General features: G+C 52.1%; 1 protein-coding gene across 2 annotated transcripts in view; it reads right to left on the reverse strand.

Annotated features, from left to right (window-relative positions):
- The window catches only part of BCAP31 (B cell receptor associated protein 31), a 96,568-nt gene that overhangs the window by 57,064 nt on the left and 12,556 nt on the right, over positions 1 to 26,948 (reverse strand). For both annotated transcript variants that reach the window (XM_075322877.1, XM_075322876.1), the window contains exons 3-7: positions 25,305 to 25,405; positions 22,833 to 22,977; positions 6,215 to 6,350; positions 3,873 to 3,993; positions 2,271 to 2,371 (exon numbers count right to left, since the gene is read on the reverse strand). In XM_075322877.1, the coding sequence (XP_075178992.1) occupies positions 2,271 to 2,371; positions 3,873 to 3,993; positions 6,215 to 6,350; positions 22,833 to 22,977; positions 25,305 to 25,405 (604 nt within the window). The remainder of the gene's footprint in view (positions 1 to 2,270; positions 2,372 to 3,872; positions 3,994 to 6,214; positions 6,351 to 22,832; positions 22,978 to 25,304; positions 25,406 to 26,948) is intronic.

Consider the following 26,948-nt stretch of genomic DNA (forward strand, 5'->3'; position numbering starts at 1 on the left):
TAAGAGTGTGTGTAAGTGTGTGTGTGTGTGTGTGTAAGTGTGTGTGTGTGTAAGTGTGTGTGTGTAAGTGTGTGTGTAAGTAAGTGTGTGTGTGTGAGTGTGTGTAAGTGTGTGTGAGTGTGTGTGTGTGCGCAAGTGTGTGTGTGTAAGTTGTGTGTGTGTAAGTGTGTGTGTGTGTGTGTGTGTGTGTAAGTGTGTGTGTAAGTGTGTAAGTGTGTGTGTAAGTGTGTAAGTGTGTGTGTGTAAGTGTGTATGTGTAATTGCGTGCGTGCGTGTGTGTGTACACACACACATAATATATATAAATATAATATAATATAATATATAATATATAATATAATATAATATATAATATAATATATAATATATATAATATAATATATAATATAATATATAATATAATATAATATAATATAATATATATATATATATATATACACACACACACACACACATACATACATACATACATATACACACACATACATATACACACACATACACACACACACACGCTAAGAGCGGGAGGGGGCGGAGCCGAGCGGTGACGTGTCGGGCTCCGTGCACAGCCAGGGTAAATATCGGGTAAAAGCAAAGCACTTTTTGCTTGGTTACCCGATAATTATCTTGGTTACCAGCGTACACCGCTCAGCGCTGGCTCCCTGCACCCGTAACCAGTGTAAATACCGGGTAACTAACCAAAGTGCGTTGCTTAGTAGCCCGATGATTATCCTGGTTACCTGTGCGGGGAGCCAGAGAGCGCATGCGCAGCGAAATCCAACGGATTCCACTGCACAAAGAACGTTACATGCTGCGTTGCTCGCCGCCCGTGCGGTCAGTCAAAAAACGACTGACCGCGACGCAGCGGATGCAACGCAGCATCATCAGTCACAATCCGTCGCCAATAGAAGTCTATGGGGAAAAACTGGAATCCTGCAAAATATTTTGCAGGATACCGTAATTCCTCAAGGCGACGGATTGTGACTGATACAAAACGGAAGTGTGAACGTAGCCTAATCCCTGTGCAGAAATGAACTTACCTCCTTAGGGTTCATAGGAGGGAGACTCCGCTGGTTATGTCAGCCACAGTCCCTAATAAACAGTAGTCCCGTATCAGCCCTTTAATTGGACACATTGGAGGTGTTCAGATCCAGCACACGGCATAGATCGACCTCTGCAGCCATATTTCTTCTACCCGCTTAGGAATCAGCCCCGTGAAAAAAATATGATTAATATGGAAATCTGTCTTACGCCGAAGGCCGACCGGACAGTGTCAACGTAATGAATGCTGGCCTTATCTAAGGTATGTAGAAATGGAAAAACAGCACGGTGACTCAGTGGTTAGCACTGTACAATGGGCAGCTCGGTGGCTCAGTGGTTAGCACTGTACAATGGGCAGCTCGGTGGCTCAGTGGTTAGCACTTGCAGTGCTGGGGTTCTGCGTTCAAATCCCACCAAGTACCTTGTATGGTCTGCCCGTGTTTACGTGGTTTCCTCCCACACCCCAAAGACAAACTGACAGGGACAGTAGATTGGGCGCCCCGATGGGGACAGAGATGATCACAACTGTAAAGTGCTGTGGAATTAATGGCGCTACATAAGTGAGTAAAATATATAAAATCTGCCCCCTCTGAGATACTCTCGTATGACAACTTCTAATTAAGGCGTGACATATGCCGATGACCCCTGTACGTGACAGGCCTACCGTATTTTTCGTTTTTACAAGACGCACCCCAAATTTAGACATAAAAAAAAACATGTTTTATAATGTGGTGTTGTCTTACCAGGGAGATGGTGCGACCACGGTGGTGGAGTGGGGGACACAAGAGGCAGGGGCACTGCCCTGTGCTGGGGATCGTTGCGGGCGGTGAGGCTCGGGCCATTCTGAAGATGTCGGCAGTGACTGCTTCAAAAAAATGGCGGCCGGAGTTGGCGCGTGCGAGCTTGAGCCGAGAGCCCCATATGTGCCGACTCTGGGCACCATTATTTAAAGCCCTTACTGCCAACATCTTCAGAATGGCCTGTGCCTCGCTGCCCACCGCACCTCCTGTGACCCCTCTCCACCACCCCCCGGTAGGCTACCTTCGGATTTTAAAGACACACCCCTCTTTTCTAAATTTTTGGGAGGAAAAGTGCTTCTTATAATCCGAGAAATACGGTAACTATCGGAAGAGCGAGGACTGTAGATGGAGCCAGAAATCCACGGCCGGCTCAGCTATAATGTGTGAGGGAATGTGTGAGGGTGTCCTCATAAAGGACCAGGCGCTCACCTGCAGTTTGGCGTGCTCGCTCAGCAGCCGGTCGTACTCCTTCGTCAGGCCTTCACTCTGCTTTTTGATGGCGATCACCTCGTTCTCAGATTTCTGTAGGGCTTCAAGTAGAAAACAAAATAGATCATTTTATGCACTGGAGCTTCTTGAAAAGGGGTCGTTTCATCTACCCCCTAGTGATTACCGTATTTTTCGGTTTAGAAGACGCACCCAAAATTTGTTGGGGGGGGGAGGAATAATGGATCCTTCTTATCCGGGGGAGGGGGGCGGAAGCGGCGCAGGGTGATGCTGCAAGTGGGTGTCCCCGAAACACTAGCGGCAGGGGCGACAGGCGGCGAGACTGCCAAATAATGGCACCTGGAGCCGGCGCATGCGCAGATTAAGATCTCATCTGCACACGCGCCACCTCTGGGTGCCATTTACCTTAACTCCACTGCTGGGCGATCAATGGGCCGGAGACAGCGCGTGCGTGTGGATAAGATTTTGAGCCGAGAGCTCCATCTGCGCATGCGCCCGGCTTTGGCCCGCCCCATTACCCCTCTGCCCCCCCCCCCCCCCGCCCTCCGCCCCTCCCCCCCCCCCCCCCCGCCGGCAACCACAGACCTGTGCACAGCTGCCGCAGCATTGCCCCTGCCTCCTGTGACCCTTCACCCCCCCCCCCCCCCCAGGTAAGCTGCATTCAGATTATAAGACGCACCCCTCACTTTTTTTTGGGAGGAAAAATGAGTCTTACAATCCGAAAAATACAATATACATCAGGATCAGGATTGCCATTGTGACAGACACTAATATTTAAGCCTATAGACATGAGGGCGGCAAAGTGGCTCAGCGGCTAGCACTGCAGTCTCTTGCGGCGGCTCAGCGGCTAGCACTGCCGGGTACGGCACACCATATATCATTTTGATGTGTGAGCCATGCAGGTAATAGACTTTCCAGGAACGGAGCAGAACTCATAATTCAGCTCTGTCAAAAGGGACATTACAGACAGGTCATGGCATCTATTTGTGCACAGGAACATTAGCCATTTTTGGAATTCGATGTGTGGGGGCGAGGGGGCTGCCATGTTGGAAGATCACATGGACGTAGCAGTAAAAAGAAAGAACTGCTCGTCCATCACATTACACCACAGATTTCGGACCTAGGAGCCGACATGTCTGGTGCCCGGGATGTTATACAGGGCTGCCGGTATTAGGTTTAGATCTCTAACAACAGTGAATAATGGGGTTGTCTGAGTTGCAATTTCCAATTGTGGGGGGGGGCAGCACTTTGTGCCCCCACAACCCGCGACTGCAGGGAAGTGCACAATGTACGAACCCAAAGCACCGCAGCCCCGTATAATGTGCAGCAGAGTATACAGGAGGCCTGGTTAAAGATTCGGTTTATAGTTGGCAACATTGTCTAAAAAAGGCATTTTTGGCTCCTACTTCAGCATTTCTTGAGACTCTGAGGACCGCACGATCTTCCTCGGCGGGTCCAAGAGGGCAAAGTGAAGAAATTGCAGCAATTGCCCTTGTTGCGCAGACTCACCTTTGCCTGGCAGGGATCATTACGGGGGTTAATGGATGACCTGTCACCGCGCGGCAGGACCAAGACGCTACTTACACTTCTTGGTGGACTCCAGTTCTTCTTTGAATTTCTTCACTTCGGTCTTGAGCTTCTTGTTCTCCTCCTCGGCGTTACTTTCAGGTACATCGGCCACCTCAATCCCGGAGGCTTTCAGTTGCTGGAGAAAGTAGATTCAAAAATGGAAACATTATTGGAAGAGCCTCAGATGAAGCGCGGCGAAACCATAGTCACTTTTTTTAAAAAAAAAAAAGTTGTCAGCAGGGCTAGAAGCTGAAACCGTGAGCAGAATACACCTTAGTTTGCCAGGTCATGTGACTGCTTTCCCTCCTGCGCCCTTATATGCATGCACACTCAACTGAGCGTGCATGTGTTCTGAATTGGAAGAGGAAGCAGCCACCATATATCTGTGGCTTATCGCCAGGAAAAATGGAGAGCTGGGAGACCTCCATATAGCTTTAGTTGCCAGTTCCGCTGAAATTATACGTTGGGCAAATAGGTGAGACGTCAGGAGAATTTATCAATATATGCCCAACTGGCGTGGTCCCCCCACCAGGCCCAACTGGCGTGGTCCCCCCACCAGGCCCAACTGGCGTGGTCCCCCCACCAGGCCCAACTGGCGTGGTCCCCCCACCAGGCCCAACTGGCGTGGTCCCCCCACCAGGCCCAACTGGCGTGGTCCCCCCACCAGGCCCAACTGGCGTGGTCCCCCCACCAGGCCCAACTGGCGTGGTCCCCCCACCAGGCCCAACTGGCGTGGTCCCCCCACCAGGCCCAACTGGCGTGGTCCCCCCACCAGGCCCAACTGGCGTGGTCCCCCCACCAGGCCCAACTGGCGTGGTCCCCCCACCAGGCCCAGGGCGCGGTCCCCCCACCAGGCCCAGGGCGCCCAATGGTCAGCAGAGCACAGTGACAGAACCAAAGTGCTACCGCGGAGGTCGGCACCCTAGGCCTGATACGAGTATGGCGCCCCCACTCAACGGCGGCTGTCCCTAAAGAAGCCCTATACGGCCCTTCCGACAGTTATGATATTAAAGGACAGATATGTAGGGTATGCTTAATGTAGTGGACAGGATAAAAATCCTGTTCTTTAATATCATAACTGTCGGAAGGGCCATATAGGGCTTCTTTAGGGACAGCAGCCGTTGAGTGGGGGCGCCATACTCTTATCAGGCCTAGGGTGCCGACCTCCGCGGTAGGTAGAGGACAGGAGGGAGGGGAAATTTTTAGGGTGAACACTATACCCTCCTCCCTTTTTCTTCTATTTTTGTATATATATTTTTGTGATTTACATTGGGTGATTTTTTAACGTAAATTGAATAAAGGCTGATTTTTAAAGGGTATATTTTTGGTTATGTAACAAGACAGTGAGCTCTGCAGCTTGTGCAGTGAAATCTGCAAACAGGATTGTCTGCATCGCTGTCTGTGACATCAGCCCTGCAGACAATAACAGACACCAGGAGAAGCGGCAGAGACAACGCTGGACCAGGGGGAAGGAGAGTAAAGCTCTGGTTCATTTTTTATTTAAAAATGCTGTAATGGGATAGGAAAACCCCTTTAAGCATTGCAGGTGTTTTAGTACTCTGGGCCCTCCCTTATGTGATCTTTGGGTGTGCTGGAGTGGCGCCTTCACCCATCAAGCCTTGATGGCTCATACTAATAGGGACTCAGAGTAAAATACTTAAAGGGGGTCTCCAAGAGTGAGAAACTGATAGGCTATGTGCCCACGGGAAAAAGTAACAGTGCATTTTGCTGCGGAAAACCCACAGATTCTCCAGATAAATCCGCGGGTTTACGCAAGTACAGACACTCCCCATGTTATCCTATGGGATTTGGGGAGTGGTGTATCAATGCTGCGGTATGTGTGGCTGTGGAAAATGCTGCGGATATAGCCGCAAAGGGAACTCCGCAAAGGGAACTCCGCAAAGGGAACTCCGCAAAGGGAACTCCGCAAAGGGAACTCCGCAAAGGGAACTCCGCAAAGGGAACTCCGCAAAGGGAACTCCGCAAAGGGAACTCCTGCAGATTCCAGGGAGTTGCTGCGTGAACCTGCAGAAATACCTGCAGAAATGTCCGCAGGTGCGATCTCCCGTGGGCACATGGCCTTAGGATAGGTCAGTAATTCCACAAGTGTCAACCCCAAACAATATTGTTTCCTAATGATAGGGCATTCATTTCATGGACATGGACATGGACCCCCCCCCCCCCACACACCCCCCCTCCAAATCCTTTATCTTCTGCTCAATATTGGGAAACTCAGCGTGGGCAGCAGCTCAGCATTGGATGCATAGAGAATGGAGGTGGACTTGTTATTGGGGGGATTTTGACCCCCTATAACAGTCCCTCCCCCACCCTCCCGTATACAGGACAGTGTCTAATACCTTCTTAAGCTTGTCGTTCTCCTCCATATACTTCTTGGCAGCGTCGCTTGCGCTCTCGGCTTGTTTCTTGAAGGCCTCGTTGGATGCAAGGAGTGTGGCTTGTTTGGATATCAGAGTCACCAGACGCCGGAGGAGACTGTGGGGGAAGAACAGGGCAGAAGGAAGTTAGTTGGGGGGGGGGACGGACACGACACTTTATATGACACAGAAGCCTCAAAATAAAAAGGTTATCAGCAATGCACAGGACTGTTTCTGATAGCAATGCACCCCCATCCGGAGGAGAATGGGGGGTCCAAAGCGCTATGTGAATGGGGCGCGGGTAGCACATGCACGCTGCTGCTTCCATAAGTAGAGTTGGCCTATCTCCCATAGGAAAGGGATGAAGAGTCGTCTCTGTTCACACACAGGACTCGTGACCTCTACGTTTGTCAATGTTGAATCCCTAATTAGAAACTTGTGACCCATCATACATTAGTAAAACTTTTGATTTTGGAAAAACCCCTTTAAACTCCATTTATTAGGGTTAGTTCCCATCCCGAAAGGTGGATATATTCGGATAGAGCTTGTAAAATCAAGGACTTTTGCAATTTACTGCTTGTCAAAATATGAAACCGTTCTTGAGATAACACTTTTGTTTACAGCTCGTTACCTAGGAAACCGACCACCGCTGCCGTCCAGATTGTAAACACTCCGCTGAAGCTGGAGAAAATTAAAGGTCACTGGGCGCGCGCCAGCTTCAAAACAGCGCTTACAAGGTCAACAGAAGAGAGCATATAGGCACTGCTGTCTAGCAAAAGTGGTCGGTCTCCAAGGCAACGAGCTGTAAACAAAATGAAAACAGGTTTATATCTCGAGAATGGTTGAAAATTTCAGTAATCAGCAAATTGATGGGAAAAATTATTTAAAGGTATCGACATTTAGGATTAAAACCAATGTTAGCTTTGGGCCACCCCTTTAAGGGCCAGCAAATAAAGCCATGGGGCTCAGTGCTGCCCTCTGCTGGCCATTTGCCTATATTTTTAGATTGTACTTTCTATTTAAAAACAGGAGTAGGCGCCAGTGGTAGTACAGTGGATCCTGCCTCCAAATAACAGGGCAGACCGAAGGCAACATCTATGTCCTATACGGCCACGGCGTCCCCCGTCTCTTGCTCTCCAGCGGAGGATCCGGCGCTGTGGGATGTGATTGGGTCATCACAGGAGTAGATTTCTTTTCTTTGCATATAGTTTTAAAAGGGCGGAAAACCCAGCAATGTCCAACATACAGGTTTGGGGGAGGAAGGAGGGGTGGTGGGAGAGCGCCCCCCACAGAGAGACAGGAAGGAAGGGGGGGGGGGGTTAGTTGCCCCCGACCGAGAACCAGGAGGGGGGTTGGGAGAAGCGCACCACATAGAGGGCCAGGAAGGAAAGGGGGGGGGGGCGCAGCGCCTCAGAGAGCGAGGAACGAAGGGGGGGGCGCGCCTCAGACAGAGCGAGGAACGAAGAGGGGGGGGGGGGGCGCCTCAGACAGAGCGAGGAACGAGGGGGGGGGCGCCTCAGACAGAGCGAGGAACGAAGAGGGGGGGGGCGCCTCAGACAGAGCGAGGAACGAAGAGGGGGGGGGGGCGCCTCAGGCAGAGCGAGGAACGAAGAGGGGGGGGCGCCTCAGACAGAGCGAGGAACGAAGAGGGGGGGGCGCCTCAGACAGAGCGAGGAACGAAGAGGGGGGGGGCGCCTCAGACAGAGCGAGGAACGAAGAGGGGGGGGCGCCTCAGACAGAGCGAGGAACGAAGAGGGGGGGGCGCCTCAGACAGAGCGAGGAACGAAGAGGGGGGGGGCGCCTCAGACAGAGCGAGGGAACGAAGAGGGGGGGGCGCCTCAGACAGAGCGAGGAACGAAGAGGGGGGGGGCGCCTCAGACAGAGCGAGGAACGAAGAGGGGGGGGGCGCCTCAGACAGAGCGAGGAACGAAGAGGGGGGGGGCGCCTCAGACAGAGCGAGGAACGAAGAGGGGGGGGCGCCTCAGACAGAGCGAGGAACGAAGAGGGGGGGGGCGCCTCAGACAGAGCGAGGAACGAAGAGGGGGGGGGCGCCTCAGACAGAGCGAGGAACGAAGAGGGGGGGGGCGCCTCAGACAGAGCGAGGAACGAAGAGGGGGGGGCGCCTCAGACAGAGCGAGGAACGAAGAGGGGGGGCGCGCGCCTCAGACAGAGCGAGGAACGAAGAGGGGGGGGGCGCCTCAGACAGAGCGAGGAACGAAGAGGGGGGGCGCGCGCCTCAGACAGAGCGAGGAACGAAGAGGGGGGGGGCGCGCGCCTCAGACAGAGCGAGGAACGAAGAGGGGGGGCGCGCGCCTCAGACAGAGCGAGGAACGAAGAGGGGGGGCGCGCGCCTCAGACAGAGCGAGGAACGAAGAGGGGGGGCGCGCGCCTCAGACAGAGCGAGGAACGAAGAGGGGGGGCGCGCGCCTCAGACAGAGCGAGGAACGAAGAGGGGGGCGCGCGCCTCAGACAGAGCGAGGAACGAAGAGGGGGGGCGCGCGCCTCAGACAGAGCGAGGAACGAAGAGGGGGGGGCGCGCGCCTCAGACAGAGCGAGGAACGAAGAGGGGGGCGCGCGCCTCAGACAGAGCGAGGAACGAAGAGGGGGGCGCGCGCCTCAGACAGAGCGAGGAACGAAGAGGGGGGGCGCACGCCTCAGACAGAGCGAGGAACGAAGAGGGGGGCGCACGCCTCAGACAGAGCGAGGAACGAAGAGGGGTGGCGCGCGCCTCAGACAGAGCGAAGAACGAAGAGGGGGGGGGGGGGGGGGGGGGGAAGAGTAGGAGGAGGAGGAGGAGGCGGCGCCCCCAACAGAGATCCAGGAGGGCGTTGTGAGAAGCTCCCCAGACAGAGGTAGCACCCCTGAGAGAGCCAGGAAGGATTGGGGGGAGTAGGCAGCACACCAGCCTGAGAGCCAGGAAGAAGGGGGGGAGGAAGCGCCCAGACAGAGCCAGGATTGGGGGTGGTAGCAGACAGAGAACCGGGTGGGGTTTCGCGCCCCAGACAGATAGGGGCGCTACCCATCCTGGCTAACAGAGCTGGAAGAAAGGGTGGGGTGGGGGGGGTTTGGAAAGAGGTAGCACCCCCAGACAGAGCTGGATGAAGGGGGGGGGGGGGTGAGAGGTAGTACCCCAGACAGAGCTGGATGAAGAGGGGGAAGGGGGGGTGGGAGGGGGAAGAGGTAAGCACCCCAGACAGAGCTGGATGAAGAAGGGAGGGGGGGGGAGGAGAGGTAGCACCCCAGACAGAGAGCCAGGGAGGGAGCAGGTTGGGGTGAGCTCCAAATTGCTGATCCCCCCTGTAAACGCCTTCTTATTGTGTGGTGGGACCTTAGGACCAAGCTCGCTGGTATTAGAGAGGAGTCCAGCAGTGGCGTTTCCTTACGCTCAGTCAGATTGGACGGAGGAAAAACAAAAACCCCACCTCTATACAACTTCATAGACAGAAAAAAATAAAAATAAATAGGAAAGTATCTCAGATGTTTTTGTGACTTGCGTTCTGTTCCTAAAAACACTAATCCCAGCCAATAGCTGACAGAAGGGTGAGGGGAGGACGTGTTTATTTACAGGCGGGCGGTTTGTAGTGGGGGGGTACACACAGTCACATTCAGGGAGCGCAGCGCCGTCCTCCCCAGGAACATTAGTAGTAAACTGCAGAACATAACATGTTGTGGCGCCAGCGCAGACCGCGGTGACCCCGCTATTCCCGCTGTTACGCACGCCAAGAGAAGAAGAAAATACATATCTATAAATTCCCCAAGGGGGTGACTGGATGTACTGACCTCCGGAGAAAGCAAAATGTGTTACTGTGCGGCCGAAAAACACAAAAGCCCTCTGTGCGAGGGGAAAAACATCCCGTTCAGCTGCGTATGTGCCCGGAGCCGGCCCCCCCGACCAGGCCCCCACTAAGACAAGTTCACGAGCAAAACTACAACTACTAGTAACATCGGGGTGCGTACATCTTCAATTGACAACTTGGTGTTGCCTTTCCAAAAGGAGGAAAGCTGGGTGACTGCGGAGCTGTAATTCCGCATTCCCACCGCTTGGTGCTCAGGTTATCAAGGGAATCACTGGGAACTCCTCTGTGCTGAAAAACCGTGGGAAAGCTGGGTTATATGTGTGGCCACTCCATAAGACATCATAACCCAGCTTTCCCACTGCTGATTTCAGAGCTCTGGGAAAGCTGGGTTAAAGTGACTGTTTCAGAGCAAGTAACTTTGCAATCTGGGTATGCTGGCCACTGGAAAGCTGGGTTACAGCCACTATAACTACTTTAACCCAGCTTTTCCACTGCTTTGTGCTCTGGTTAGGTCAGTCATTCGGCACTCATATGGTGCAGCAAAGCTTAAGGAAAGCTGGGTTATAGCCACTATAAAATTTAACCCAGCTTTCCCACCGCTTTGTGTTCTGGTAATCATGTCCATTATTCGGCGTACATATGCTGCAGAGCTGGGTTACAGCTACTAATAAATTTAACCCAGCTTTTCCACTGCTCAGTTTTCTTATTGTGTCCGTCATTCAGCGCTCATATCTTGCTGCTGCAGAGCTTAAGGAAAGCTGGGTTATCACAACAAAAAGCAACTTTAACCCAGCCTTTCCACTGCTCAGTGTTCTGGTTATCATGTCTATCGTTTAGCACTCTTATGGCTGCTGCTGCAGAGCTTAAGGAAAGCTGGGTTACAGCCACTATAACAACTTTAACCCAGCTTTTCCACTACACTATGTTTTGGTTATGTTCATCATTCGGCCTACATATGCTGCAAAGCTAAAGAAAAGCTAGGTTACAGCAGCTATAACAACTTTAACCCAGCTTTTCCACTGCTGTGTATTCTGGTTATCATGTCAGTCATTGGGCATTCATAGGCTAGGTTCACACACTGCGTTTTTTTGACGCTGCGTTTTTGTGCAGTTTTTTTTGCGGCAGAAACGCACAAAAACCGCGCCCGCAGCAAAAAAAAAAAAATCGCGGCAAAAACGCGTGTTTGTGCGTTTATCAGTGAACAAAAAAAAAAAAAAATAAAAAAAAAGGTCTGATGTCATTTCCTTCTTCAATATGTTCTTCATTCTCCACTAGTGCAGGAGAGCAGACGGCTGCAGAACTACAAGGCTCAGCATGCTCTATCCAGGACTGTATGCTGGAGGGAGAGAGGCAGGGGGAGCAGAACTACAAAGCTCAGCATCCTCCATCCAATAGTGTATGCAGGAGAGCAGACAGCAGCTGTCGAACTACAAAGCTCAGCATACTCCATCCAATAGTTTATGCAGGAGAGCAGACAGCAGCTGCCGAACTACAAAGCTCAGCATACTCCATCCAATAGTGTATGCAGGAGAGCAGACAGCAGCTGCCGAACTACAAAGCTCAGCATGCTCCATCCAATAGTGTATGCAGGAGAGCAGACAGCAGCTGCCGAACTACAAAGCTCAGCATACTCCATCCAATAGTGTATGCAGGAGAGCAGACAGCAGCTGTCGAACTACAAGGCTCAGTATACTCCATCCAGGACTGTATGCAGGATTTCTTTGCCCCCCCCCCCCCAAAAAATGGCGTTGGCTTCGCCATATTTTGGTATGCTAGCCGGGTACAGCAGGCAGCTACGGGCTGCCCCCAACCCCCAGCTGCCTATTTGTACCCGGTTGGGAACCAAAAATACAGGGAAGCTTTTTTTTTTTTTTTTTTTTAAATTATTTCATGAATTTCCTGAAATTAAAAAAAAATTACGTGGGCTTCGCCCAATTTTTTAGTCCAGCCAGGTAAAACTAGGCAGCTGGGGGCTTTCTGGGCACCCCTCTGCGAATTGCAGTCCGCAGCCACCCCAGAAAATGGCGCTTTCATAGAAGTGCCATCTTCTGGCGCTGTATCCAACTCTTCCAGCTGCCCTGATGCCGGGTGGCTTACTGGGTAATAATGGGGTTAGGGCTAGCTGTGTATTATCAGCTAGCCCTAAGCCCGAAATTCATGGTGTCACGCCAATATTAGACATGGCCACCATGAATTTCTAGTAAAGATAAAAAAAAAAAAAAACCACAACACAGAAAAATATTTTTATTAGAAATAAAAACACAAACACAATTAGTGACTGCATCTTTATTGAAATAGAGAACCCCCCTCCGCAGTAATCCTGGGTCAAGGGTCCCACGCCGTCCAATCCGGATCCAATATCATCTGATCGGTTTGCTGGAAGGTAAAGCGATCAGATGATGTGTCAGGGTCGAGGGCCTGAATCACACCACACATCAGCTGATTGTATAAACGGCTTTTATACAAATCAGCTGATGCATCAGTGCAAAAAAAACAAAAAAACAACTTCTGTGCAGCGTCGGATTGGCTACTGGAGGAAACGCCAGTAATGCCAGGCCTGGATTCAGGTACCTGCACTGCACTCCGTGGCTCTCACCTGAGCTCCAGCGTGCAGCTGAGACTGACAGCGAGCGCCGAGTGACTGATTCCCCGGCACTTGCAGTCAGTTCATGACAGCTGAAGACAGGCCGGGGTGATCTCCGGTGCTGTCACCTTAACTCCGGAGATCGCCTGTGTGCAGCTGTCATGAACTGACTGCAAGTGCCGGGGAATCAGTCACTCGGCGCTCGCTCGCTGCACAGTCTAGGCTGATGCATTAGTGCAAACAAACAAAAAAAAAAAAAAAAAACACTACATGCGTCCATGCTGGCTCCAGTCAGACTGCTGCAGGAGCTGCCGGTAATCAGCTGATGAAGTCTCCTGACGCATCAGCTGATAACCGGCCAGGCCAGCATCACCGCGAGACTTACGATCAGCTGATGCGTCAGGTGACCGCATCAGGTGATCAGCACCAGGTCCTGCAGCCATTGTACGTGCCTGGGAGCCGGCACACAGCCGGAGCGGGGGTGGCGGTATTGGGAAGAGGAGCTGGGAGCGGACATGGCACCGGGAGTCTGCAGACAGGTGAGTATGACATTTTCTACGGTTCACTTTTGATTTAGCAGCCGCTTCCACCTCCTGCACGGGAGCGGACATGGCACCGGGTGGGAGGTGGCGGCAGCGGTGGCGGTATCGGGAGGATTCACGCTTCTGTGTTTACTGACAGAAGGAATCCTCTTCCTGTACATGTCACTTTACTACCCACCTCTTGCGTTTATAGCTGCGTTTTTAGTTACAGAAACGCACTAAAACGCAGCTATGTGTGCAATTTGCGTTTCTCATTGAACTCAATGGGTGGGAAACGCAAAAATAATTGACATGCTGCGCAGCTAAAAAAAAAAAAAAACGCTGTGTGCAGACAGCAAAAATGAAAACTCAGACTTTGCTGGGGAAGCAAAGTCATGCAGTTTTCTGAGCAAAAACGCACCCGAAAAACGCACTGTGTGAACTTACCCATATGTTGCTGCTTCAAAGCGGAGGAAAGCTGGGTTACAGTTTCAGAGCACGTATAAACAGATTATACGCCACTCTGCTACAGCATCATTAATGCCCAATGCACAGCTGGGTTACAGTGGCTGTTTCTGAGAAAGCACAGATGTAATCCAGCTTTCCCACTGAGATTCATTCTGGCCTAGCTCATTTGGTCGCTGCTGAGGAAAAGCTGGGTTATAGCTGTGCTGACTCAAACAACCACTGCTACCCAGCTTTCCCACCGCTTTGCACTGTAATATAATGCAACACAGTGTGAGAAGGAAAAGAAATCATGAGCGCAGACTGCTGGCAACCGAGCCCCCTGCTCTTCAGAGAGGTCTCCAGTGGGACACGCGCTGGAGGGGGCAAAAGAGTAGGTGGGTTTATGCCATGGATAATGCGGTCACCAGTGCCAGGACATGACATCACAAGGACAACCTCTGACTGTACACTTTAGGTTACCTGCTCTTATAGAAACCTCTTTAAAAAGGGAATCTGTCACCAGGTTTTTGCCACTTAAACTGAGAGCAGCATAATGTAGAGACGCAGACCCAGATTCCAGTGATATGTCACTTACTGGGCAGCTTGCTGTAGTTCTGATAAAAAAAAAAAAAAAAAATCACTAGAGGACTAGTAAACCTGCCGCCATGTAGTCCAACCCCGCCCCCACCTGATTGGCTGCTTTCTGTAGACACTATTCGTAGGTAGGAAGTTGCCAATCAGTGGTGTGGGCGGGGTTATACAGAGATCAGTGTTCAGAGAAATGAGAGATCTGCAGCAGAGAAAACTGGGATTTTATCAAAACTGCAGCAAGAAACCCAATAACTCATATCACTGGAATTGGGGGAGGAGGGGGGGGGCTGTATAACAAAAACCTGGTGACATTCCTTATCAAAAGGAGTAAATCGAAAAATAATATATAAATGTATATAAAAAATATATAATATCTTTATATTATTGTATTATATTAGATAAACAAATATTTTTTATATTTTATATAATAAAAAAAATGTATAATAAAGAAGGGAATTTTGTTACTTACCGTAAATTCCTTTTCTTCTAGCTCCTATTGGGAGACCCAGACGATTGGGTGTATAGCACTGCCTCCGGAGGCCACACAAAGCAATTACACTAAAAAGTGTAAGGCCCCTCCCCTTCTGGCTATACACCCCCAGTGGGATCACTGGCTCACCAGTTTTAGTGCAAAAGCAAGAAGGAGGAAAGCCAAGAACTGGTTTAAACAAATTTACTCCGAAGTAACATCGGAGAACTGAAAACCATTCAACATGAACAACATGTGTACCCGAAAAACAACCAAAAATCCCGAAGGACAACAGGGCGGGTGCTGGGTCTCCCAATAGGAGCTAGAAGAAAAGGAATTTACGGTAAGTAACAAAATTCCCTTCTTCGGCGCTCCATTGGGAGACCCAGACGATTGGGACGTCCAAAAGCTGTCCCTGGGTGGGTAAAGAAATACCTCATGTTAGAGCTGCAAAGACAGCCCTCCCCTACGGGGAGGCAACTGCCGCCTGCAGGACTCTTCTACCTAGGCTGGCGTCCGCCGAAGCATAGGTATGCACCTGATAATGTTTGGTGAAAGTGTGCAGACTCGACCAGGTAGCTGCCTGGCACACCTGTTGAGCCGTAGCCTGGTGTCGTAATGCCCAGGACGCACCCACGGCTCTGGTAGAATGGGCCTTCAGCCCTGATGGAACCGGAAGCCCAGCAGAACGGTAGGCTTCAAGAATTGGTTCTTTGATCCATCGAGCCAGGGTGGCTTTGGAAGCCTGCGACCCTTTGCGCTTACCAGCGACAAGGACAAAGAGTGCATCCGAGCGGCGCAGGGGCGCCGTGCGGGAAATGTAGAATCTGAGTGCTCTCACCAGATCCAACAAATGTAAATCCTTTTCATACCGATGAACTGCATGCGGATAAAAGGAAGGCAAGGAGATATCCTGATTAAGATGAAAAGAGGATACCACCTTAGGGAGAAACTCCTGAATGGGGCGCAGCACTACCTTGTCCTGGTGGAACACCAGGAAAGGAGCTTTGGATGACAGCGCTGCTAGTTCAGACACTCTCCGAAGAGACGTGACCGCTACCAGAAATGCCACTTTCTGTGATAGTCGAGAAAGTGAAACCTCCCTCAGAGGCTCGAAGGGCGGCTTCTGGAGAGTAACAAGGACCTGGTTTAGATCCCACGGATCTAACGGCCGCCTGTACGGAGGTACGATATGACAAACCCCCTGCAGGAACGTGCGCACCTGAGAAAGTCGTGCTAGACGCTTCTGAAAAAACACGGATAGTGCCGAGACTTGCCCTTTAAGGGAGCCGAGCGACAAGCCCTTTTCCAACCCAGATTGCAGGAAGGAAAGAAAGACAGGTAACGCGAATGGCCAGGGGGATACTCCTTGTGCAGAGCACCAGGATAAGAAAATCCTCCACGTTCTGTGGTAGATCTTAGCAGAAGTGGACTTCCTAGCCTGTCTCATGGTGGCAACGACCCCTTGGGATAATCCTGAAGACGCTAGGATCCAGGACTCAATGGCCACACAGTCAGGTTCAGGGCCGCAGAATTCCGATGGAAAAACGGCCCTTGGGACAGTAAGTCTGGACGGTCTGGTAGTGCCCACGGTTGGCCGACCGTGAGATGCCACAGATCCGGGTACCACGACCTCCTCGGCCAGTCTGGGGCGACGAGTATGACGCGGCCGCAATCGGATCTGATCTTGCGTAACACTCTGGGCAAGAGTGCCAGAGGTGGAAACACATAAGGGAGCCGGAACTGCGACCAATCTTGCACTAAGGCGTCTGCCGCCAGAGCTCTTTGATCGCGAGACCACGCTATGAAGGTCGGGACCTTGTTGTTGTGCCGAGACGCCATTAGGTCGACGTCCGGCACCCCCCAGCGGCGGCAGATTTCCTGAAACACGTCCGGGTGAAGGGACCATTCCCCTGCGTCCATGCCCTGGCGACTGAGGAAGTCTGCTTCCCAGTTTTCTACGCCCGGGATGTGAACTGCTGATATGGTGGATGCTCTTTCCTCTACCCACATGAGAATTCGCCTGACTTCCTGGAAGGCTTGCCGACTGCGTGTCCCTCCTTGGTGGTTGATGTAAGCCACCGCTGTGGAGTTGTCCGACTGAATTCGGATCTGCTTTCCTTCCAGCCACTGCTGGAAGGCTAGTAGGGCAAGATACACTGCCCTGATTTCCAGAACATTGATCTGAAGGGTGGACTCCTGCTGAGTCCACGTCCCTTGAGCCCTGTGGTGGAGAAAAACTGCTCCCCACCCTGACAGACTCGCGTCTGTCGTGACCACTGCCCAGGATGGGGGCAGGAATGATCTTCCCTGCGTTAATGAGTTGGGAAGGAGCCACCATAGCAGAGAATCCTTGGCCGTCTGAGAAAGGGAGACTTTCCTGTCTAGGGAAGTTGTCTTCCCGTCCCACTGGCGGAGAATGTCCCATTGAAGTGGACGCAGATGAAACTGCGCGAACGGGACTGCCTCCATTGCTGCCACCATCTTCCCTAGGAAGTGCATGAGGCGCCTTAAGGGGTGCGACTGACCCTGAAGGAGAGACTGCACCCCTGTCTGTAGTGACCGCTGCTTGTCCAGCGGAAGCTTCACTATCGCTGAGAGAGTATGAAACTCCATGCCAAGATACGTTAGTGATTGAGTCGGTGCCAGGTTTGACTTTGAAAAGTTGATGATCCACCCGAAAGTCTGGAGAGTCTCCAGCGCAACATTCAGGCTGTGTTGGCATGCCTCTTGAGAGGGTGCTTTGACAAGTAGATCGTCTAAGTAAGGGATCACTGAATGTCCCTGAGAATGCAAGACTGCTACCACTGCCGCCATGACCTTGGTGAAAATCCGTGGGGCTGTCGCCAGACGAAATGGCAGAGCTACGAACTGGAGATGGTCGTCTCCTATCACGAAACGTAGAAAACGTTGGTGCTCTGTAGCAATCGGCACGTGGAGATAAGCATCTTTGATGTCTATTGATGCAAGGAAATCTCCTTGAGACATTGAGGCAATGACAGAGCGGAGGGATTCCATCCGGAACCGCCTGGCGTTCACATGCTTGTTGAGCAGCTTTAGGTCCAGAACAGGACGGAACGAGCCGTCCTTTTTTGGAACCACGAAGAGATTGGAGTAAAAACCTTGCCCTTGTTCCTGCAGAGGAACAGGGATCACCACTCCTGCTTTTAGTGAGCACACCGCCTGCAGAAGGGCATCTGCTCGGTCGGGATGTGGGGAGGTTCAGAAGAACCGAGGCGGAGGACGAGAACTGAATTCTATCCTGTACCCGTGAGACAAAATGTCTGCTACCCACCGGTCTTTGACCTGTGGCAGCCAAATGTCGCAAAAGCGGGGAGAGCCTGCCACCGACCGAGGATGCGGAGGGCTGAGGCCGAAAGTCATGAGGCAGCCGCCTTGGAAGCGGTTCCTCCGGTTGCTTTCTTGGGGCGTGACTGAGCCCGCCAGGAATCTGAGCTCCTTTGCTCCTTCTGAGTCCCTTTGGACGAGGAGAATTGGGTCTTGCTGGAGCCTCGAAAGGACCGAAACCTCGACTGCCACTTCCTCTGTTGAGGTTTGCTTGATCTGGGCTGGGGTAAGGAGGAGTCTTTACCCTTGGATTGTTTAATGATCTCAGCCAATTGTTCACCAAACAGTCTATCTACAGATAGTGGCAAGCTGGTTAAACATTTTTTGGAAGCAGAATCCGCTTTCCATTCCTTTAACCACAAGGCTCTGCGCAAGACAACAGAGTTGGCAGACGCAATTGAGGTACGGCTCGTAGAGTCCAGGACAGCGTTGATAGCGTAAGTCGCAAACGCAGACATTTGCGAGGTTAGGGACGCTACTCGCGGCACTGCTGGACATATGATAGAGTCCACCTGTGCCAGGCCAGCTGAAATAGCTTGGAGTGCCCACACGGCCGCGAATGCTGGAGCAAACGACGCGCCGATAGCTTCATAGACAGACTTTAACCAAAGGTCCATCTGTCTGTCATTGGCATCTTTAAGTGAAGCCCCATCTTCCACTGCAACTATGGATCTAGCTGCAAGCCTGGAGATTGGGGGATCCACCTTTGGACACTGGGTCCAGCGTTTGACCACGTCAGGGGGAAAGGGATAACGTGTATCCTTAAGACGTTTGGAGAAACGCTTATCTGGGTAGGCATGGTGTTTCTGGACTGATTCTCTGAAGTCAGCGTGGTCCAGAAAAGTACTCAGTTTACGCTTGGGATACCTGAAATGGAACTTCTCCTGCTGTGCAGCTGCCTCCTCTGCAGAAGGGGCAGGGGGAGAAATTTCCAATAGACTATTGATGGCCCCTATAAGGTCATTTACCATGGCGTCACCATCAGGAGTATCCAGATTGAGAGCGGTTTCAGGATTAGACTCCTGATCCCCCTCCTCTGTCTCATCATGTAGAGAGACTCTTCTCGCTGAGACCCTGATCCGCGTGATGACGTGGAGGGTCTCTCCCAGCGAGCACGCTTAGGCTGCCTGGGACTGTCATCAGAATCAGAGCCGTCAGGCTGAGATGCCTGGGACCCCCTTGAAGCACGGATTAACTCCAACTGAGGGGGACCGGGGAACATTGCCGCAGCAGTGTCCATGGACTGAGTAATTGGCCTGGCCTGCAAGGTCTCTAGGATTTTTGTCATAGTGACAGACATCCTGTCAGCAAAAACAGCAAACTCTGTCCCCGTCACCGGGACAGGGTTCACCGGCGACTCTGCCTGGGCAACTACCACCATAGGCTCCGGCTGACGAAGTGGCACAGGGACCGAACATTGCACACAATGGGGGTCATTGTAACCTGCCGGTAGATCAGCCCCACAAGCGGCACAAGCAGCGTTCACAGCCTGTGTCTTGGCACCCTTGCGTTTTGCAGATGACATGTTGTCGTCTCCTCAGAGCAATTGGGGTATACAGCCAAGAAGCGACCTTACAGTGCAATTATATATATGGTACAGAGAAAAAAGTACACAAATATCACACTGTGGCACTAGTGGGGCCAGCACTTAAGTGCTGCTTACCGCCCGCTTAACGCGGGTGTGTGGTCGCCAGAAATCCCTAGTCTGGGTCTCCCAGAGCCTGTGTCCGTTCCCCAGCCAGACTGCATGTAGGAATGGCTGCCGGCGTCCTGTGGAGAGGGGCGGGCCCTGGGCGTGTGCAGACAAAGAGCGGGAAACCTGCGTCCCCCTGTGCTCAGTGAGAGGGCTGGAGCATGTAAATAAGACTCCAGCCCTCGGTGCTGAATAAACGTACAGCGTCTCTCCCTTGCCCTGAGTGACAGGGTGGGGGCGGGAACGAAGCGGAGCTAGGCCGCAAAAGCCGGGGACTAGATTTATAAGCGCCGCCGTCGTAAAAGCACGGTCGGCGCTAAGTCCCCGGCGCACTACAAGTCGCAGCCGCGCCGCCGCTCCAGGGGCGGCCGGCGCGGCAGTCCCCAACACATAAAGGCACTCAGACAAACTGTAGTGACTGTAACCCCAGCGCGCAGCGCTACTGTCCCCGGCGCACTAGCACACCCAGCAAGCCTGGAGTGTGCGCGGCCTGTACAAGCGGGGACACAGAGTACCTTCATGTCGCAGGGCCTTGTCCCTGAACGGTACCCAGCTCCGTATCCAGCAGGTTCCATGGGTCTGTGGATGGAGCCCGGCCTCAGGGCTTGGGGGCCGGTAAGATCCCACTTCCTCAGAGCCCCTCAGGGGGATGGGGAAAAAAAAACAGCATGTGGGCTCCAGCCTCCGTACCCGCAATGGGTACCTCAACCTTACAAACCGCAAGCGGGGTGAGAAGGGAGCATGCTGGGGACCCCATATGGGCCCACTTTTCTTCCATCCGACATAGTCAGCAGCTGCTGCTGACTAAACAGTGGAGCTATGCGTGGATGTCTGACCTCCTTCGCACAAAGCAGAAAACTGGTGAGCCAGTGATCCCACTGGGGGTGTATAGGCAGAAGGGGAGGGGCCTTACACTTTTTAGTGTAATACTTTGTGTGGCCTCCGGAGGCAGTGCTATACACCCAATCGTCTGGGTCTCCCAATGGAGCGCCGAAGAAATTATATATACTGTTTGATAAAACAAGAACTATATAATAAATGTAATCAATAGTTACATATTAACAACAATTTATAATAAAAAAATAAATAATATACATTTAACTTAACCCTTTAATTCCCAGCAACTTTAGTGATCCCTATAGGTAACAGACATGATGACTTATTTATGCACCAGTTGCTGACCCCTGGTGGTCACATGGTGTACATGCAAGTGTCACCACTGAAACCATTGATTGATGAAAGAATGTTCATCACTTCAAGACTAAGGCTAGTTTCACACTTGTGTTGGACGGCTTTCGTAGCATTGCGTTGTGTGACGGATGCAATGGATCGTACAAAACAACAGAATCTGCTTTTTTTTTTTTTTCTTTACAGTTTTACCGGCGGCAGACTATTGTGAACGATCAGCCGATCGCTCACAGCAGCCGGCCGCCAGGTGGTGATCAGCCGATCGCTCACAGCAGCCGGCCGCCAGGTGGTGATCAGCCGATCGCTCACAGCAGCCGGCCGCCAGGTGGTGATCAGCCGATCGCTCACAGCAGCCGGCCGCCAGGTGGTGATCAGCCGATCGCTCACAGCAGCCGGCCGCCAGGTGGTGATCAGCCGATCGCTCACAGCAGCCGGCCGCCAGGTGGTGATCAGCCGATCGCTCACAGCAGCCGGCCGCCAGGTGGTGATCAGCCGATCGCTCACAGCAGCCGGCCGCCAGGTGGTGATCAGCCGATCGCTCACAGCAGCCGGCCGCCAGGTGGTGATCAGCCGATCGCTCACAGCAGCCGGCCGCCAGGTGGTGATCAGCCGATCGCTCACAGCAGCCGGCCGCCAGGTGGTGATCAGCCGATCGCTCACAGCAGCCGGCCGCCAGGTGGTGATCAGCCGATCGCTCACAGCAGCAGAGAATGTGTGTGGGGGGGCGGAGTGTTGGGTGGGTGGAGCCGAGCGGGGCCATGGCGCTGAGGACGTCAGTGCCGCGGGGACAGGTGTGCGTGTGTATATGCGGAGTGCAGGAGGGGGCAAAGCCGAGCGGGGAAGTGTTGGGCTCCCTGCACATGTAGCCAGGGTAAATATCGGGTAACTAAGCAAAGCGCATTGTTTAGTAACCCGATGTGTACCCTGGTTACGTGTGCAGGGAGCCAGAGAGCATGCGCAGCGAAATCCTAAGGATTCCGCTGCTCAAAAAACGTTACATGCTGCGTTCCTTCCGCCCGGCGTCGGCCAGCGGAAGCAACGCAGGTCCATCACTCGCAATACGTCATCCGTACAAGTCTATGGGAAGCAGCGGAATCCGTTAACTGATTCCGCTGTTTTCCAAAATGGTGGATTGCAACTGAAGGAAAACAACGCAAGTGTGAAACTAGCCTAAGGCCATGTGCGCACTAGAAAGTGCCATTTTCTTAAGAAAAAGCCAGACCCTCAAAGAATCCTGCAGCCGTGGTGAAAACCGCATGCGGTTTTACCTCGGTTTGCCGCAGGTTAGTCCCTGCGGATTTTTACAATTATCTATGGCAAAAACCGCAGGTACCTGCAGAAAAGAAGTGACATGCTCATTAATTCCGCAGCGGACAATCCGCAGGTATAAAAAAAAAAAAAAACAAAAAAAAAAAACCAGTGTAAACACAGCATTTTTAAAATCCCATAGGATTTGCTAGGGAATGACTGCAGCAATGTTAGGCACATTTTCTGCAGCAAATCTGCGGCGTGCGCACAGGGCCTACAGGGGGTAAGTAAATCTAATTTCTGTGTTTTAAAAAACAGTCCCTTCTCCCCACAATTAGGGTTTTTTAAGCCTCTATGCCATCACTATCCTTTTAGCTAAAGTCAAAGCTATAAAAGTGGTAAAACATGGAAAAAGACCGGCATATGATAATATCATAATAGCCACGTTATGGTCCATCGGTGGTGAAATACGAGCGCACTGTGCGGCATGCTACAATGGCGCCCATCACTGTGTTTCAGCATTAGTGAGAATTCCCATTCTAGGGAGGGTTATGCTGCCACCCTGTGGCCAGATTGGGAATAACAGATTCTGTACCCTGGACAGGAGCTCTGATCCCGGCCCAATGAGAGGAGAATCACGCCAATAGCGCCGCTGTATGGTTACTAATCAGACACGAGAGCCTCTAGATTAGGTAGAGGATCGATATTACTCACAAGGACAGGAGGAGGGAGAAGCCGGCGATGTACAGATTACGCTGCGCTCTGAACAGCTTCATGTGAATATGTTCCACGGCGATAGGGTTGTTCTTCAGGTCCACCTGCTCCCCGACTCCATACTTCTGGATCTCCCGGAAAGCATCTGGTAGAAGACAAAGAAAAAAAAAAAAACATTACAGTAAATATCCACAGCCGGGCGGCACGGTGGCTCAGTGGTTAGCACTGCAGTCTTGTGGTGGCTCAGTGGTTAGCACTGCAGTCTTGCAGCGCTGGGGTCCTGGGTTCAAATCCCACCAAGGACAACATCTGCAAGGAGTTTGTATGTTCTCCCCGTGTTTGCGTGGGTCTCTGGTTTCCTCCCACACTACAAAGACATACAGATAGGGACTTTAGATTGTGAGCCCCAATGGGGACAGTGTTCCTGATGTATGTAAAGCGCTGCGGAATATGTTAGCGCTATATAAAATAAAGATTTGATTTGACAGCCGTCATGTTTCCAGTATTATAGGACACAGGCCGGCGCTCATCCCACCACTAATAGCATCGATATATACAGTGTGTCCACCCATATCCTGTGCACCGCCATTAACTGGAGAACGGCGGCAGCTATAGGCATAGACGTGGTGTCTAGGTATAGTAAAGTAGCCATGCGCTACGCAATGCAACCACCTATAGCGCCACCTGGTGGAAAGCAACGGAGTTAGCATTTTTATCTTGAAAACGGAACGAGGTGGAGAAAAAAAGTGAATTACAAAGTTGTAGGGCATCATCAATTCAATACGAATCGCCACCTTGCATACAGAAATGCTATGATATGAAACTCATGACCCCCCAAAACATTGAATGCTGGTCACGCATATGGCGCTCATTTAACTTTGATGCTCTTGGTGGCCCCCGTCAGCTGCAATGCACATCTGGCCTCTGGACAGCATACTGTATCTTGCTGCACGTTGTGCAATATGGTAGGGGACACGTTTGCACAAGCCTCTGTGATACATCGTCGTAGGTCCTGCAATGTTGGTGGAGGGGTCGCATACACCTGCTGTTTGATGTGACCTCACAGAAAGAAGTCCAATGGGGTCAGGTCAGGTGAGCGGAGGCCACTCCACACAGCCACCATACCCAATGACTTGTAGGAAGGTCTCCATGAGGTATCGCTTCACGTCCGCAGCCTTGTGAGTTTTACACGTTCTAATCATAGCATTTCTGTATGCAAGGTGTCGATTCGTATTGAATTGATGATGCCCTACAACTTTGTAATTCACTTTTTTCTTTATCTCGTTCCGTTTTCGAGATAAAAATGCTAACTCCGTTGTTTTCCACCAGGTGGCGCTATAGGTGGTTTCATTGCGTAGCGCATGACTACTTTACTATACCTAGACACCACTTCTATGCCTATAGCTGCCGCCGTTCTCCAGTTAATGGCGGTGGACAGGATATGGGTGGACACACTGTGTAGAGCCAAAGAGAAATCGTGCTGAGGATTTATAGTGTGAAAAATCAAGCTGCTGCTTCACTATGGAGATCACACTGTCCAGGGCAAAAATCTGCACACGACGCTCTTTCTGAGCAGATTCTGCCCCCTACAATAACCTGCTGACAATATTTTACCAATTTCCACCATCACTTCTGTCTCCTCTTCCAGATTGTACGTCGTCCCCCCTCCCCATCTCCCAAGGGCAGGCTCCTTTTCCGCCATTTTTTTTATTACTATTTTGGATACAATATGATATTTCCTTAAAAATTAAGTCCTGAAATCCTATTTTACTTTTATTCATTGGGCAGAGCCCATAAATAAAATCATGAAACGTGTGGAATCAAATTCAGCAGAGCGGCTTATACGAGGAGGGAATCTGAGAGAAGATAAGGCCTGAATGCCGGCCATAAACCTTTATGGTGGATCTCCGCACGCTGACTTTTGTTCCCCTATACCAGGTACGATCATACGTAGGAGGAAAAGAAGTACCAGTACCACCACCAGTACCAGCACCACCACCAGTACCACCACCACCACCACCAGTACCAGCACCACCACCACCACCAGTACCAGCACCACCACCACCACCACCAGCACCACCAGCACCACCACCAGTACCACCACCAGTACCAGTACCAGCACCACCAGTACCAGTACCACCAGTACCAGTACCAGCACCACCAGTACCAGTACCAGCACCACCAGTACCAGTACCAGCACCACCAGTACCAGCACCACCAGTACCAGCACCACCACCACCAGTACCAGCACCACCACCACCATCAGTACCACCACCACCAGTACCACCACCACCACAATGCCCAAGAAGAACCCCCCCCCCATACCAGATTATGGTGTAAATGGACAGGTATCTGCTTTACAAGATGATCCCTTTAAAAAGGGGGTATTCTGGTCTAACGAATTGGATTGGGGAGGGCAGCGAGGACAGAAAAAAAAAAAATTAAATAAAAAAATGGCAATATAATACTCACCCAACAGTAGAAGCAATAGGATCACTATCAGAACCACAAAGAAAGTGTTCCCATAAGTCACCGCCAACTGCACCAGCCGAGATTTGAAGATTTTCTGCCACCTAATAAAAAAAATATAAACAGTTGCTATGTTTTATGTTGCAGTGTTCTATCCGGCGACGCTGTGATCCATACTGATCACCTGTATATATCAGACAGTAGGGGGCAGCATTAGGAAGAGGGATGATGAGAACAGATAAAAGGTGGGGTGGTGGGGGGGGATAAAAAAATAAAGAGGTTTGAAGAGGATCTTGTTAAAGCAGTGGCGGTTGTGCAAATTGATTTGCTGGACCCGGCCTCCTCCCTGGCCGCAGGCCTCCCGCACCGCCTCCTCCCTGGCCGCAGGCCTCCCGCACCGCCTCCTCCCTGGCCGCAGGCCTCCCGCACCGCCTCCTCCCTGGCCGCAGGCCTCCCGCACCGCCTCCTCCCTGGCCGCAGGCCTCCCGCACCGCCTCCTCCCTGGCCGCAGGCCTCCCGCACCGCCCTCCTCCCTGGCCGCAGGCCTCCCCGCACCGCCTCCTCCCTGGCCGCAGGCCTCCCGCACCGCCTCCTCCCTGGCCGCAGGCCTCCCGCACCGCCTCCTCCCTGGCCGCAGGCCTCCCGCACCGCCTCCTCCCTGGCCGCAGGCCTCCCGCACCGCCTCCTCCCTGGCCGCAGGCCTCCCGCACCGCCTCCTCCCTGGCCGCAGGCCTCCCGCACCGCCTCCTCCCTGGCCGCAGGCCTCCCGCACCGCCTCCTCCCTGGCCGCAGGCCTCCCGCACCGCCTCCTCCCTGGCCGCAGGCCTCCCGCACCGCCTCCTCCCTGGCCGCAGGCCTCCCGCACAGCCTCCTCCCTGGCCGCAGGCCTCCCGCACCGCCTCCTCCCTGGCCACAGGCCTCCCGCACCGCCTCCTCCCTGGCCGCAGGCCTCCCGCACCGCCTCCTCCCTGGCCGCAGGCCTCCCGCACCGCAGGCCTCGGTCTGGCAAATCAATTCACTCATGTCCAGTGAGCAATCATTGGGAGAAATGACAAGATGTTGTAATGTGACAATAGAATATGTCATATCAGACTAGAAAGACAATGGACCAGCAGCACAGAACATTTCAGAAGAAGGGTGGTGCAACATAATCAGTAAGGGTGATGTGTACACGGCTAAACAAAAAAAGGACGAGCAATACTGAGGACGAGCAATACTGAGGACGAGCAATACTGAGGACGAGCAATACTGAGGACGAGCAATACTGAGGACGAGCAATACTGAGGACGAGCAATACTGAGGACGAGCAATACTGAGAGCCAAAAATGTAAATATAATAAAGGGGGGGGGGGGGTCACACTCAAAGTGCCCAGCAGCACAGAGTGTTTCAGAAGAGGAGCTAGCCGGGGGGCACAGGGACCGGTTGCACGTACTGCTCAAACTATCACCTTACCAGATCATCATCTCTGGAGTTCCTAAATCCACAGGTATAAACCTCGTACAGAAAATCCCAACAAATCAAGATCTATGGTGCTGTGAAAAAGTATTCATACCCCATAAACTTTTCCATGTTATACACACACACACAAACTTAAAGAAGGGAATTTTGTTTACTTACCGTAAATTCCTTTTCTTCTAGCTCTAATT

The sequence above is a fragment of the Anomaloglossus baeobatrachus genome, chromosome 9 (assembly GCF_048569485.1).
Source record: "Anomaloglossus baeobatrachus isolate aAnoBae1 chromosome 9, aAnoBae1.hap1, whole genome shotgun sequence".
Classification (NCBI taxonomy): Eukaryota; Metazoa; Chordata; class Amphibia; order Anura; family Aromobatidae; genus Anomaloglossus; species Anomaloglossus baeobatrachus.